Source organism: Chaetura pelagica, unplaced genomic scaffold (genome assembly GCF_000747805.2).
Source record: "Chaetura pelagica isolate M959 unplaced genomic scaffold, ChaPel_1.0 scaffold598, whole genome shotgun sequence".
In the NCBI taxonomy this organism is placed as follows: Eukaryota; Metazoa; Chordata; class Aves; order Apodiformes; family Apodidae; genus Chaetura; species Chaetura pelagica.
The window spans coordinates 167,642-181,828 of NW_009954119.1; the positions used below are offsets into that span (position 1 = coordinate 167,642).

The 14,187-nt window shown below is 36.6% G+C and overlaps 1 protein-coding gene across 1 annotated transcript in view; it reads right to left on the reverse strand.

The window, feature by feature from the left end:
* Nucleotides 1–401: 401 nt before the first annotated feature.
* ANXA1 (annexin A1) overlaps nucleotides 402–14,187 on the reverse strand; it is a 14,377-nt gene continuing 591 nt past the window's right edge. The window contains exons 2-12 of the mRNA XM_010002625.1: nucleotides 11,960–12,068; nucleotides 11,125–11,219; nucleotides 9,396–9,509; nucleotides 8,717–8,807; nucleotides 7,653–7,732; nucleotides 6,093–6,149; nucleotides 4,610–4,703; nucleotides 3,902–3,997; nucleotides 2,828–2,886; nucleotides 1,862–1,984; nucleotides 402–461 (exon numbers count right to left, since the gene is read on the reverse strand). Of these exons, the coding sequence (XP_010000927.1) occupies nucleotides 402–461; nucleotides 1,862–1,984; nucleotides 2,828–2,886; nucleotides 3,902–3,997; nucleotides 4,610–4,703; nucleotides 6,093–6,149; nucleotides 7,653–7,732; nucleotides 8,717–8,807; nucleotides 9,396–9,509; nucleotides 11,125–11,219; nucleotides 11,960–12,068 (978 nt within the window). The remainder of the gene's footprint in view (nucleotides 462–1,861; nucleotides 1,985–2,827; nucleotides 2,887–3,901; nucleotides 3,998–4,609; nucleotides 4,704–6,092; nucleotides 6,150–7,652; nucleotides 7,733–8,716; nucleotides 8,808–9,395; nucleotides 9,510–11,124; nucleotides 11,220–11,959; nucleotides 12,069–14,187) is intronic.

Sequence of the window (14,187 nt, forward strand, 5' to 3'; positions counted from 1 at the left end):
TATTATGTCACTTATGCACTGTATGCAGACTTGAAAATAAATTCAGAAAAGCAAAATGGGACATATAAAATTCCACACAAGTTCTTTTTTTATTTTTTGTTAGTTTATTTGCTTTGCTTATATGAAAACTTCATGTTTTTCAGGATTAATCAAGGAAATAGAAATTTGGAGGCATTCTTTGACTTTGGATTAATAATGGCAACAAGACATACTAATGCCATTCAGATTAAAGACACTGAAAAAATACATTCCAGGTGACAGGTTTTTGAACAGCACACATACAGACTAAGTACCATTCCAGATAAACCTCACTGTGTAAAGCCTGTATTTCATGTAGACAGCTGAGGCAAACACAAAGACTTTCAGCAACAGGGCTTGAGTGCATTGCAGGAACATGAAACTTAGTTATCACTTCCACATAAAGCCACAAGGATGTTTTCATAATCCCCTTTCAGTTCATCCTGCCAATTTGAGTACAAAAAACACATTGTTAGAGTAATAGTCTTGGGCAAAAAGAAATTTCAGTAACCATTCAATATACATCAATCCTTCATCTAAATAAATTGATCCCTTGCTAACATGTATGTGTTAAGCAGAGACTGAGCTTGCACCAAGTACTGTCACTGAAGTTACTTGTACGACCTAGAAATAAACACATGCATTTCCAGAGTGAAGCAGAGGTAGATGAAGCCAGTAAATGTCCTGGGAGGTTTCATGGCACAAATAAAGAAGTAAAGAAGATTTCTATCCAACTAGGAGCTAAAGTTTTTCCTCTCCAGACAAAGTGAAAATATTTTCCTTCACCAGTGATGACTAATGCTACACTGTACACATTGTATCTCAGATTATCTCAAAGAGAGGCAAACAGTACAGTGATAATTTGATTCACCATAGGACTCTTTATCTAGCTTGGGGAAAAGTGGTAACATGCAGTAAGTATGCATTGTAATTATTGCACACTGAATTTTCTCAAATGTTAGTCTGCTTTCCAAATACACAAATTGCTGACTGCAGCCAAGCGATGCCTCATGCTATTTGGATGCAATCACCACTTTGGAACACAATGAGGTCATGTAATTACACACCAAATGACAGACCACACACAGTCATGAGAGAAGAAAAAAAGTTATCTTTGGCACCTAGCTGAAAAAGTAGCAGACACTAATAAAGGTCAAAAAGGCATTTGGATACATGTAGGGAGTATGTCTCTATTCCAATCCAGATGCTTTGTGCGTGTGTGTGTGTGTCTGTGTGTCTGTGCGTGTGTGTGCACGTGCATGCGTGTTTGTGTGTAGTGTCTACTAGCCTCCACAAAGCTATTTTGCAAGTTCAGCTTTCTTTAAGTCCCTCACCGATTTAAATTTTCTGGAAAAGACACCAGGTAGTCTGTTACCTTTAATAAGGTACTTCACTTAAGTCACCTGGAAAGCAAGCCAAATAAATGTAAAATTAACCAGGTATTTGCAGGAGTACTTCTGGTGTGAAAAAAACAATAGCCAGTTGCATGAAATATCTCACATCAGTGAAATCCATGCTATCATCTCCACTCCTGCCACTATACCTTATGCCTGCCCAAGCACAGGAGCTTGTGGGATATTGAAGTCTCCATTCAACTCTTGGCTTCTACTGTCAGATGCTATCCTGAGACATGTAGCATTACTGACAAACTGTTATAGCTTTTGTCACAGTAACATTGCCGCAGAAAATTTAATTATTTCTATCAGCATGGGAATATGAGTTGATCAGCTACAATGAGTTACTCAGGATAAACTGCTGACTAAGGAGGAGAAAAAAAAACCAGTGAATTCTCAAAATCATTCAGTTGTTTTGGATTTCATACATCACTGAGAAAAAAACCTACCATAATGGCTTGACGGAGAGAGATGCCATACAGTCTCTTGTAATAGCCTTTGATCTCATTCATATCCACTTCATGGCGTGAAACCATGATTCTGATGAGGTCTTTGTGTCGTGTCCCCAAGCCCTGTTAACAGAAAAAGGAAAAAAATAAAGAAAAAGGCTACTATTGTCATTGAAGCATCTTAAATCATGGGGCTGTGTCCACTAGATTTATTTGTGAGTTTGCAGAGCCCACATCCTATTGCTTTAACACCACTCATGTATCTCTCCCTTCTGTTCCTTACAAACACAATTAACTTCTGACAGGCTGCCTCCACCCCTGCTTTATTTTTACAAATTTCTTTTAGGAGTTTCCAAAGAGAGGCACGTCCTTCACTGTGGTTGCTATACACCAGAGACAACCTAGACGTCAATGTCTTTTTAAAATGTTTTTTAAGAGTGCAATGAACTGTATTTTCATAACGACTCACTCAAGATTTCCCATACTAGTCCCAACCAAGTCATAGGAGGTAATAAAACACCTACATAGTAGACTGTTTCAGGATCTCTAGCCTCTTCACTCAACACAGGTTCCAAATTTGCCAGGACCACAGACAACTTGTCAAAGATTAGGCTCTACAAAGTTCTTGTCCAGATTTAGAATTTCTTTCCTATTTAGTTTTAACTAAAATTGATGCAATTTCAAAAGAAGAGAAGTTCCAGTTCAGTTTCTGTCACAACTAGAGTAAAAGAGGTATGTACAGATGGACAGATGTCTTCCTGAACACATGATAGCAATAGAGAGTTCCTTCTCTAGAAGAACACTCAGAGGTTTTGCAGGAAAGAACAGAAGGTGAGAAATACACTGAATTTCCTTCTGCAGTCTTCTTTAATCACACAAAGGGCTTAGAGAGCTCTAACTAGCTTGTTATTTTTCAGCCTACAAAGCACTCCATGTTTAGAAGGAGAAGCTATTTCTGTAGGTTACCTTCATGGCCAAGTGGAGTTTTTCAGCAAAGAAAGCTGGCTTGCTTGTGGCACACTTCACTGCAATGAAACAATGAGATAAGGTCATATGTGTTACATATGTAACAAGTAAAAAGAGGCAAAAGTTTGGAAAAAAACCCACTGCAAAAGCAGACTTAATGTTCCTACCAGCATATCCTATTTATGTACTTCTTCGTTACCTCTCTTCAAAACATGGGAGAAGTAGCAATTCCTTTCATCTGTCTATTTAGAAAACAATTCAGTCAGGGGAGAACAGTTACTAGACTGCACTCCCTAAGTTTACTGCCACAAAATTAAGAAAGACATTGCAGTTCCCAAGAAGAAAAATGTGAAAGTATTTGTCTTCCATAGCAGAGCTGAAGATTATGATCTGATGTTTTCTAAACTGATTGATACTAAGTACTTGTCTTCCACTCCTGATATTAAGAGAGATGTGATGGGACAAATTCTTTTATCCCAGGTATGCTTAACTGATACAAAAGCTGAGAATAAGATGACACTTCACTTGTAATTCCACTCCCGGTCCAGGGATATAGAGGGATTTCAGTGAGGCTTTTTTGTCATGAGGAACACTAATATTAAATGTCTTAAATACACATTTTTATCTCAAACTTTGTAAGACGTAATTTCTTGGTTTTAATAATAATTCATTAAAAAACGTCTTTGAAAAAAACAAATGTAGATAAGAGTGGGCTTGGGTTCAGTGATTTTGAAGACAGGTTCAAAACTACTGGATATTGTCCCTGTTCTGACAGCCCTTTCTGGCACATCGGCTTTCTGTAACTATCTTCCTATGTTGATGACACATCTATTCTCCTTAGAAGATCTTTCGACGTAACAGGAGAGGTACTGCTATTCATTCATCATCTTTAACTGACTTTAAATAATTCAAATCACTATATTCAACCTACATTTTCCAAATTATTATTTAGCAAGTTTCTCAGCGAAGCAAGGTAAGACCCCAATGGGTTATCAGAGCCATTATGATAGAAATAAATGTAAGTTTTCGTATGGTCAGTACATATACTGGGTTACAATCTGCAGGACTACTTACCAAGGGCAGTCAGGCAATTCTCAATATCACCTTTCAGCTCCAAATCCAGTACTTTGTTCATGTCATGCTTGCTGTATTTGGTATACTTCTGAAAGACTAAACCAGGGAGGAAAACGCAGTGAACGGTGATGAAAATACAGTATTTTCCATGCATTGCCTCTGCCTTATTCTGCCCTCACTACTGCAGCAGTGCACACAAATTGTAGGTAATTTTCTCATTTTCGTCAGCCAGCACTTTGTAATGAGCAGTGTTATTGCATGGACTGGTGGAGTCAGAATAAGGACTGAGACTCCATTAGGATGGCAGGGTTTGTGTTGACATTGGTAGAGACAGAGCTAGTCCAGTGACTCCACTAGAGCTTCTGATATTAGGTTCTATCTCTCTACCCAGGGCAAACTGGCTGAGGAACAAGTCCATATTGGGGAGCATTCAGAGCACCTGCCACGCTGATCCATTGACCTTGTGATCACTGGCTGTGTGAGACTTTGTGATAACAGTTTCAACAATAAGCTAAATAATACTGCTCATCACCCATATGGAATAACACCCAGGCTGCCAACGGTACCCTTAGTCAGCAAGCATCTGTTCAATTATAAAGACCTTTGTAGCAGTCAGTCATGTCTTGATAATATTTCTCTCTCTGAGTTCATGAGCAGGCCATGTTCAAAATACAAATCCTGTGAAGCACAAAGTTTCACCCAACCTACCCCTTCGGAGATGTGGATAGCTTCTAGCAGTAAGAACAGTAACAAACACATTAATATCTGTTCCTTTCCTTTTCTCTCCTGCTTCATACAAGGCCTGTCATAATGAAAATAAAGTAGTAAAGTCAGCATCAGTTTAGTAAAACCCAATCACAAATACTGTACCTCTGAGGCTACCAACCAAAGGTTGGCCATTGCTAGTCAGTAAGGAACTCTAGCCCTTGACACAATCCATAACAAAACTACACAATTTCAAACTAACTACAGTTCTATCTAGTAATACTTCATACTTCACTGATGTCATAATAGTACCTAGAGAACACTATGCAGCTTGTCCTGATTTGGGGCAGGATAAGGCAAATTTTCTTTTTACTGATTTTTTTTATAATTATTTTTTCTTCGGTGAAATCTCTTTTGAGCAGCATAAAAAGCACATTTTCAGACATTTTACAATCATCATCTCACCCCACTGAGTATATTACACCTTTGAATGAAGGCATTTTTCATATATCATTATATACTTAGAGACTTCATGGGAGACCAGCAACCTTTCTTCAGTCAAACAAATTAATTTCTGATATTAACTGGACAAATGTGAAAGAGAAGTCTATGGATCAAGTCTTTCTTGTCTTTCCGGGAGTGACTTTAATAGAAAGGAAGAACCAAATTAGTCTCCTTCATTTTTCTCACCCTCTCAAATCTCTCTAGAAGTAGTAATTAAAGACCTTCATACAGAAACTAAGAAGTTCTAAGAACACCATCCCTGCACCAAGAGAAATAGACTGGAACTTTTGAGCTTAGACAGAGTATTAATTCACTGTCCTTTCATATCTAAGGCTGATGACAAAACTAAACTCATTATGTAGCAGGAATAAAAGCAGTATTGGTAACAGGCCTTTTCTTGGCTGGATTTAAAAAAAAAAAAATCAAGTCAGTCTATATCGAACTTGAAACTTGAAATTTTACAGGTGAAAACTAGTGAAGGACTGCTAACATTACCAAGATTTTAAGAAAAATAGTCACACTACTGGTGGAAGAAATAACAAAAACTAAGACTACTTTCTTGTTTCAGAATTAGTCAGATTATGACTGAAAGGTTCACCCAATAAACTTGAAAGGTTCACCACTGTAAAGCATTAGGTATTGCTAACATACTGCAGAGTTTACATTCATCAAGGTATGGTAGCTGATTGTCCATACCTAAGTACACCCTGTCTCTCAGTTCAAGAACCGAGCGATAAACAGAAGGCAGATTGTGTTTCTGAATGTTTCTGAAGCTAGGTATGAGTGAAGATTTAATTTCCTTCAGACAGCAAAGCTTACAGGAACTTTGTAAAATACTAGCCCCTCAGGAAAGATCCCTATATAACATATAGATCTCTGTTAGGTCTGTAATGTACAAGATTCAAGTAGAACATTTGCAGCCAGAGTTTGTGATCTCAAGTAATTGGATGAAGAAGCTCTGCTTCTGTAATTATAATCTTACCCTGGCATCGTTGTCAGCAAGCTCATCATTCACCTGAAAATCTTCAGATCGATCAGCCTACATAAATTAATAAAGAGCATTTCAGTGTTCCTCACAAGAATTCAGTTCACCAAAACTCAGTATTTTAAAGTTCTGCCCTACCATTCTCATACATAACTTAATACATAATTACAGATAGATACAGTTAGATCAATCATTCTGTGAATAAAGCTGTTGTATTTGTTAATCAATGAGATCAGCAACTTTTTTTCTGAAGTCCTACATTAAAATCCACATAGTATTGTTTCTTTATGTAATGTTACAGTTGAAAACTGTGATTTTCTTCCTGATGACCATTCAATAGACTCTTTTCAAGTTGGTTTGAAACCAAAAACTGAAAATTAAAATTATGCTCAGGAATGTATTAAAAAATAATCCCACAACCATGTAAAGCTTCCTATACATGTATTCAATAATCATTGAATCAAATGTGTATGCATTTTAAAAGGGTCTTTCTAATGGGCAACTCCAGTGTTTAAACTCATCTGGTTTTGATCATGAATTCACAAAATATTCTGCCCACATGTTAACGCCCTGCCCTTGTCCCATTATCTAGCTACTACAAATATAACAGCAAGCCTAAACCTTTGTTTCTTTAACTGTAAGTATTTATCCTTTTTCTATTCCTAGTCAGTTGACACAAAATGATTCCTTTTGTTTTTTCAGCTGTTTACAGATAGCTAGCACACAAAAAGAAACCAACATCATAAAACAAAACCAATAAACAATAGTAAATATCACTGTTTTTTAAAACGCATTTAGAGAGTAAATCTCACAGAATCATCCTGGCTGGGAAAGAACACAAAGATCATCAAGTCCAACCATAACTTAAATTCACCAACCACAATCTAATCTACCCATTATGCATGTAAATAACATTCCTAAGTACCACATCTATATTTATTTTAAGCACTTCCAGGGATGGTGACTCCACCACCTTCCTGAGCAGCCTGTTCCACTGTCCAACCACTCTTTCAGTAAAGAAATTCCTTCTAATATCCAGTCTAAACGTCTCCTGGTGCAACTTCAGGCCATTTCCTCTCATTCTGTCATTATTCACTTGAGAGGAGGCCAACTCCCACCTCCTTACAACCTCCTTTCAGGTTCTTGTAGAGAGCAATGAGGTCTCCCCTCAGCCTCCTCTTCCTCAAAGTAAACAAACCTAGTTTCCTCAGCCTCTCCTCATAGGACTTACTCTCCAGACCCTTCACCAGCTTGGTAGCTGTCCTCTGGACACACTCCAGCAACCTGACATCCTTTTTTTGTAGTGAGGGGCCGAGAACTGAACACGGTGCTCGAGCTGTGGCCTCACCAGTGTCGAATACAGGGGAACAATCACTTCTCTAGTCTGGCTTGTTTAAGAACTATTTCATACGGTGGAAGATATGTAAATAAAACGAGTGCAAAGAAAAAAATAGTAGCTAAAGCCTTGCTTATTGCATGCCTTTCTCTAAAATTGTCTTGACAACATTAATTTTTTAATACAGGAAACATCACTCAAAATGTTTAAGCACAGCATACCTTGGCTAGAGCAAGCAAAGCCTTTTGAAAATCTCCAGATGTGTCAGAGATGATGTCTTGTGCCAGATCTCTCTTCAGCACTGAAATAAAATGGATTTGTAGTTTGTTCTAAAGTTATCAACCAAGTTGACTAGATGCTCTTTAAAGGTCCCTTCTAACCCAAAGCATTCTGATTTAATTCTTTTTTTAGCCTTTTCTTAATTTTCCACTTAAATATGCACACTAGAAATGCAAGTTTCTTATTTTCTCTCAATTAGCTTCAAGAGAAGGGGTGTATCTGTGTTATGTCCTTTAATCCCTGAGATATGCTGTGAAATTGCAGGGTAAAGCCAAAATCAGCTGAAGAAACTCCTTCTTTAGGGTCTTGTGGATGGCCTTGGCATTGTCTTTGACACTTGTGAAGCACATTAGGAAAAAAAAGCTTGAAACTTTTTCTAAGCTGTGTGTCTTTTGTTCTCATTTCTGATTCTTATCAGAATGGAAAAAAACTCACACTATTAATTTGGGCTTCTAACTCAGACTATTTGAATGAAAATCTCTTTAAAAAGTTAGCCCATAATCTCAGAAAACATGATACCATTAGACAACACTGACTGAGTGCAGTAATCTCTACCCATGAGAGAAACTACATTACATTATAGTTATCTCTTCAAAGATTGTCCCCCTTTAGCTCACTGTTTACGGCTCATGTTATAAGTGTTGCTAAATCAATACACTTTTTTTTCAAGCCTGGTAAGATCTTAAGGTGCCAGGCAAGGTTTAGTTACAAAAGAAAAGCATCTGGGTTTTGCTTTCATCCTGGAAAGCATTTAAATGCATGGCCCATTCCATAAGACATCTGCAGTTCTGGCAGTGATGTGCCTTTTCCTTCTGTATGAGGATCCACACAGGCCAGAAGAAGTCAGTATGATCTGCCTCTTCTGCAACTCCTTCAATCTTATGTGAAGCTTAACTTGTCTGCTATAATGTCACCTCAGCTTCTCATATAAAAAAAGTGGGGCTGTGACTGCAATGTGTCTGCTATAGAGCTGTACCATTAATACATCTTTCCTGCTCTGAATTACCTTCCTTGTAGTATCTGCTGGCTTCTCTGATCTCTCTGTTGTTTCTTGAGACCAGAATCTCAATTAAGGTAGCTTCATCAGTTCCAAGCCCCTGATATACAGAGAATTGAATTTTTAGAAATGTTACTTCTTACAACAAACTTTTAAAGGATGAGAAATAACATTAAAATCATAGACTTGGCTTTGAAGGCCCTATGTGGGAGAAGAAAAATTAAGAACATTGCGTTCTACATAATAGAGTTATTTCACCTCTTTTAGAAGTATTTTTTTATCACATCTAATATCACCAGTACCCAAAAGAAGTAATAAAAGGACAAAGCAGTGCTAAAAAAAGAGATACTGTAAAATTTATGAAGAAAAATACCTCCTCTCCTTTTTCTTTTCTCTTATGTAAACACCATGCCTTTCTACCACTACATCAGCAAGCAGCCTTCAGAAGGCAGAAAGAGTTAATTCTCACTATGGGAGTGAGAGCTTGCAGCCCATCTCCTCCAAATCTGAAGCTCAGTGGAGGTTGCCAGATCTTGCTCTCAGAGCTTGGATTACCAGTATAGATTTATTTAACAGTGGAATTAAAATGAAGACAACACACAAGCTTTGAAATCCAAGTCCTTTGTCACTCCCAGGTCCTGACAATTATTTTTCTTTGAGAAAGTTTTCTCAGAGGCCTTTGCCTTACTTTCATAGAGGCTCTTAGTTCTTCAGCATCAAATTGAGCTGGAGTTTTGAGCAGAGCCACAACCACATCTTCCACGTGGCTTTTTAGAACTTTTTTCAGGGCTTCTTCCAGAGTCTGTAACAGAAAAAGTAAGAAACACACTAAGCTAGTGAATAGTAAAAAGCTGCTGCACAGCTACCATCCAAAATTTGTCTGATCTCTGATGAATCTTAGTTTACATCATTCTTTTAGCTACTAGAAATAATTATGAAGGCCTATTTGAAACCTCTTATTTGTCACTTCTATGTTTCTCAAAATATCAGAGTTTTTCAGTAAGTATACCAGAGTGCTTTCACACTTTGAGGTTTAGTCGTATTTCACCCAATTAGAGCATCAGAAGAAGACGTAAAATAGGATGCTTGTTTTTTAAAAGAAAGTAGTACTATTATTGCTGTTATGATTATGACTCTGTTGCTTATCTGGATAACATTTTAATTTATTAATTTGTTGCATGCATATTTTGCAGTGGAAACTCTGCTGACATACTGTAATATCACCCTACACAAAACTACAAGTCCTGAATTATGTTTTATGATATACTCTAAATTAGACCTAAATTTAAGTTACCAAAAAAAAATGATCGCATTTATTCTGACTTCTATCTGGATATGCTCAATACTCTATTCTATCACATTAAAAGTTACAGCACTCTTCTGCACCAAATGTGTGTCAAGGCTGTTGCTGTGAGGTCAACTTGCTTTGTCAGGTTACCTACACAAACAAGATTATTTAAGAAGTAAGCATTATGTCCACAGTTATTTCTGTTCTGCTTTTGATAGTGCTCCAGGAATCAGAGTACCTAATTATCTAACAGCATTGGTCTCCCTGTGTTTTTGAAGTTATATTTTAATTTAGGTCCTTAAAAAATGTCATAGCAAGGCTGAAGTTTCCTATTGGGGGGGGGAGAGCTTTGAAAACCACAAGTCAGTTTCCTGAACAGAAACAGGAAAGGTAGGCTAAAGTGAGAGAGTAGACTTGTTTTCAAAGTTGGCTCTTAAACGTTGCAACTAAGAGTTAAAAACCAAAAAATTCAAAGGAATCTGAGCAAACACTCTGTAACTGTGGTATGCCAACTGTACTTTCAATTTAGAATTACAAGTTCAATTGTAGAAAAACTGTTATAGAGCAAACATTTTCCAGAAACATGCAGCAATTTTCAAGCTTCTCATTTCTAGGGACTAGCAGTCTTACCACTCAGAGGTACAAGAACACTGTCTCCTGTATACCCATCTCTATACCAGTGTTGATATACATGTAGAACAGCATTTTGGTCCTACAATTTTCCTATCCTATTTAATATTCTATCTGGACTTAAGTATTCAAAGAGATATCTCCAACCCCCTCCCTTCTACTTTCACTTTCATCAGACTGTCTCACAGATGGTAGTGAAATCTCTGCGTCTCACAGCAATATAATGATTTAAAGGATCCCTAAGATAATAAAAAAAGATGGAAGGAAAGAACTTAAATTTTTTTCTTTCTATTTCAAATGAGTGGCTGCTGCATTCAAAGGCCCAGCTTGGGCAATATAGTTGCAGGTTATAATCATTCTGTCATGATTTTCACAAGCTACAGAAGGTAGAAGACCATAACCTTTTGCTCTATGAAGCCAAAGCTGTATGTACCATCTGAGCCATAAGCACTATTGATACTCTTGGTATAAATTTAAGCTTGGCTTGAATATACTTTACCTTTCCTTTGGCCTGCTGATAGGCAGCTTTGATCTGCTGACGTTGAGCATTTGTTCTTTTAGTCAAGATGTCAATGATCGTGCCTTCATCCACACCTATGAGTCACCAAACAACATGTCTAATATATTGGAAATATTTTACCAGTCTCCAGTGCTTTACATCACATTTTGATTTGTTGACACACTTAAGTTTAAACAAAGGAAAAACCATAATCATTTACTGACTTTCAATTAGTGATTTAGTGAAGAATATCAATAAATAAATGTCCATAGTACACAGAAACCTGTTTCTACAATTTAATATAGAAAGTCCTAAAGTGTTTTGAGTGCAGATCTTACATTACAGAATAACTTAAACAAAACAAAAAACATTGATGGCATACTCACTTAATCTCAGTAAGTAAAACTGAAAAAGGCTTCAAGTGTAATTTTCTTTAAAAGAAAAAAAGTGCAACAGAAGCATATACGACATTATCAGCATATTCACTGCTTCTTGCAGGGATTTTATAGAAATCAAATTTTAAAAAGTACTATCATGTTGTGTTATAGTATATTTTTATTCCCTAGAAATTAAATTGTTACAATTTTTTTTCTTCAATATATTCATATATTTTAATGTAGTATTAAGATCTGAAATTGTAATACAACATCAGGACATCAAAGAGTAGAAATGTTTTACCAAGTGGCATAATTTAATGTATTGCCAAGCTTTTAAAAACAGAGGAACCTCTCCTGATTGGCATTGCCTCTCACTCTGATATTTTATTCAGTGTTATTCTCAAAATTTCCTAAAGAAGAGTCCTAATGTAGCAGTTTAATTTTTTTTTTCCTCTTACCTTTTACAGTAATAGCTCTGTCCAAAGCAACAACATCAGCTGATGGATCAAAGTTAGGGTATGTCTGTACTCCAGGGCCACCTTTTGAACTTTTCTGCAGAGGGGAGAAAAAAACAACCAACCAACCAACCAACCAACCAACCAACCAACCAACCAACCAACCCCAAACAAACAAACAAACAAACAAGTTTTTTGACTACAGAGAAATACACAGACTGATTACTGGGTATACTTTGGATCGAGTTCTATCGCATCTTTTATATTAAACAGAAAGTACTTGACACATTGTTTTAGGCATCTGAAGACTTATTTCTCAGAATAAGTTGGATTCAACAGGAAACTGTAATGTTAGGCAATTGTAATGAAATTCTACAGGCTCTAAAAGTACAATTAAATCAGTAAAGCACTACTAACTGCTTTGCTCATCTTATGCAAATTGTGCATCACATTTAAGTGACCTATCAGCTGACTCATTTTTAAGGCTACAAACACTTCTTGCATGTAAGATCTTGGAGAAGAGTTCAAGTCTAATCCTACAAGGAAGTGGAGAACTGTTACCCAACTTCTTTGAAACTTGAGATATAAGCCAGACCTTCTTCACAAGCATTATCTATTTGCCTCGTTTGGTGAATTCACTCCTAGACGGGCGTTCCCTCATCACTATATTAAGTGCTCTGGGTGTAACTAGGGATGGTAAATGTCACTATTTGATGACTACGTGGCTTAAATGAAGAATATGACAAATTAAGTTACTGGTAGGGTCTATAACCTAACGACCTAGCCAATGCAATACTCATTATCGTCTTCTATGGAAGCTATAAATTGTCCCAAGATTCTTGGTTAAAATATGTATATACAATTCCCCTTGTTATGATACATGGTGTGACTTTTAATTAAAAAACAAAACAAAACAAACAAAAGCCAGCAATAAAACAGTAGCATAGGTAAACTTTTTCAGAATTACCTATGTTCTGTTCTTTTTCAACAGTTACTTTATTTTTTTAATTAGCTTGCAACTGAAATTAAATAGAACAAGACAAATGGCAAGGTTTTCTGGATATTTGTTTTACATCCAGCATTCTGTATTGAATTTTGCATATTTCTAATGTCTATTAATATTCAACCCTCTACACAATTATATCACTAGGAATTTTATGAGAACAGAGGGACTCTAAACTTAAAGTAGTATCTTGCACACTTTTGAAAAAAATCACTAACTTGTGTCATAAACCAATAGACTGGTTTGCTGCCTGTTTCCCAGGCACACCAGGTTACTCTTTGTATTCTGGTTTCCATGGCAAACTTATCTGTTAGCAATAAGAAACTATCTATAGCAAACACAACCAGAGTAACTCAGGACCCTGGGAGTGCAAGATCATGGAGACAAAGATTTATGCACAAAATGTTGTAGAGTCAAAACTACGAAATGCACAAAGGTTTCAGAAAACTTTATTTACTAAAATTCCGCCCCCCCATATTCAATTTTTATTATTATTTTTTTAAGATGAAAGTTCTTTCAGGATCTCCTGTGACTTCACAGTATTCCTCTTTACTTTTGCTGGCAGTCGTTTCATTGTCTTAATCAAATTCATTATTCAGGAAGATCCTCCATGTCATTGCAGTGCAATAACTCCTAACTTCTCACCACAGTAAGCCTCCCTACTAATCAGTATAGGTACACATAATCTGAGATGGTTTTTTTACTTACTGTGACTCTTTCCACCATAAGCATGACATATGATATGAAAACTAGGACATATACTGGTGTCTTTAGTTCCTTCTTTACATTCCTGGACTTCAAATCATAACTTCCTGTACAGGCTGAGTCCCTGTTTTTCATGTACATCATCTGAACGTGTTCTTACACATTCACATACCTGTGCATCAGACTAGTCCCTTAAAGAGGACAACTTGAGTACATCAGTGATAGATAACTGGGATTTTCAATTTCATTAGAGCAGCTGCCTAGGAATAGATAACTAGACAGACGTATGCAAATAAGAGTAAATTTTATCTGATAGCAGGCTTACTGTGTTATCAGATTACATTAGATTATATGTTGCAATAAAATTGAGTTCCAGTTCTAATCAGCTTGAGTTTTGCCATTGTTTTTTTTCCTTCTGATTACATGAAAGACATTTGGTGGTTCAGACTTTTAAGTCACTTCTACAAGTACTTGAAAATAAACATGATGCTTTCAAAAGATAGTAACACTTACAATGCATTCC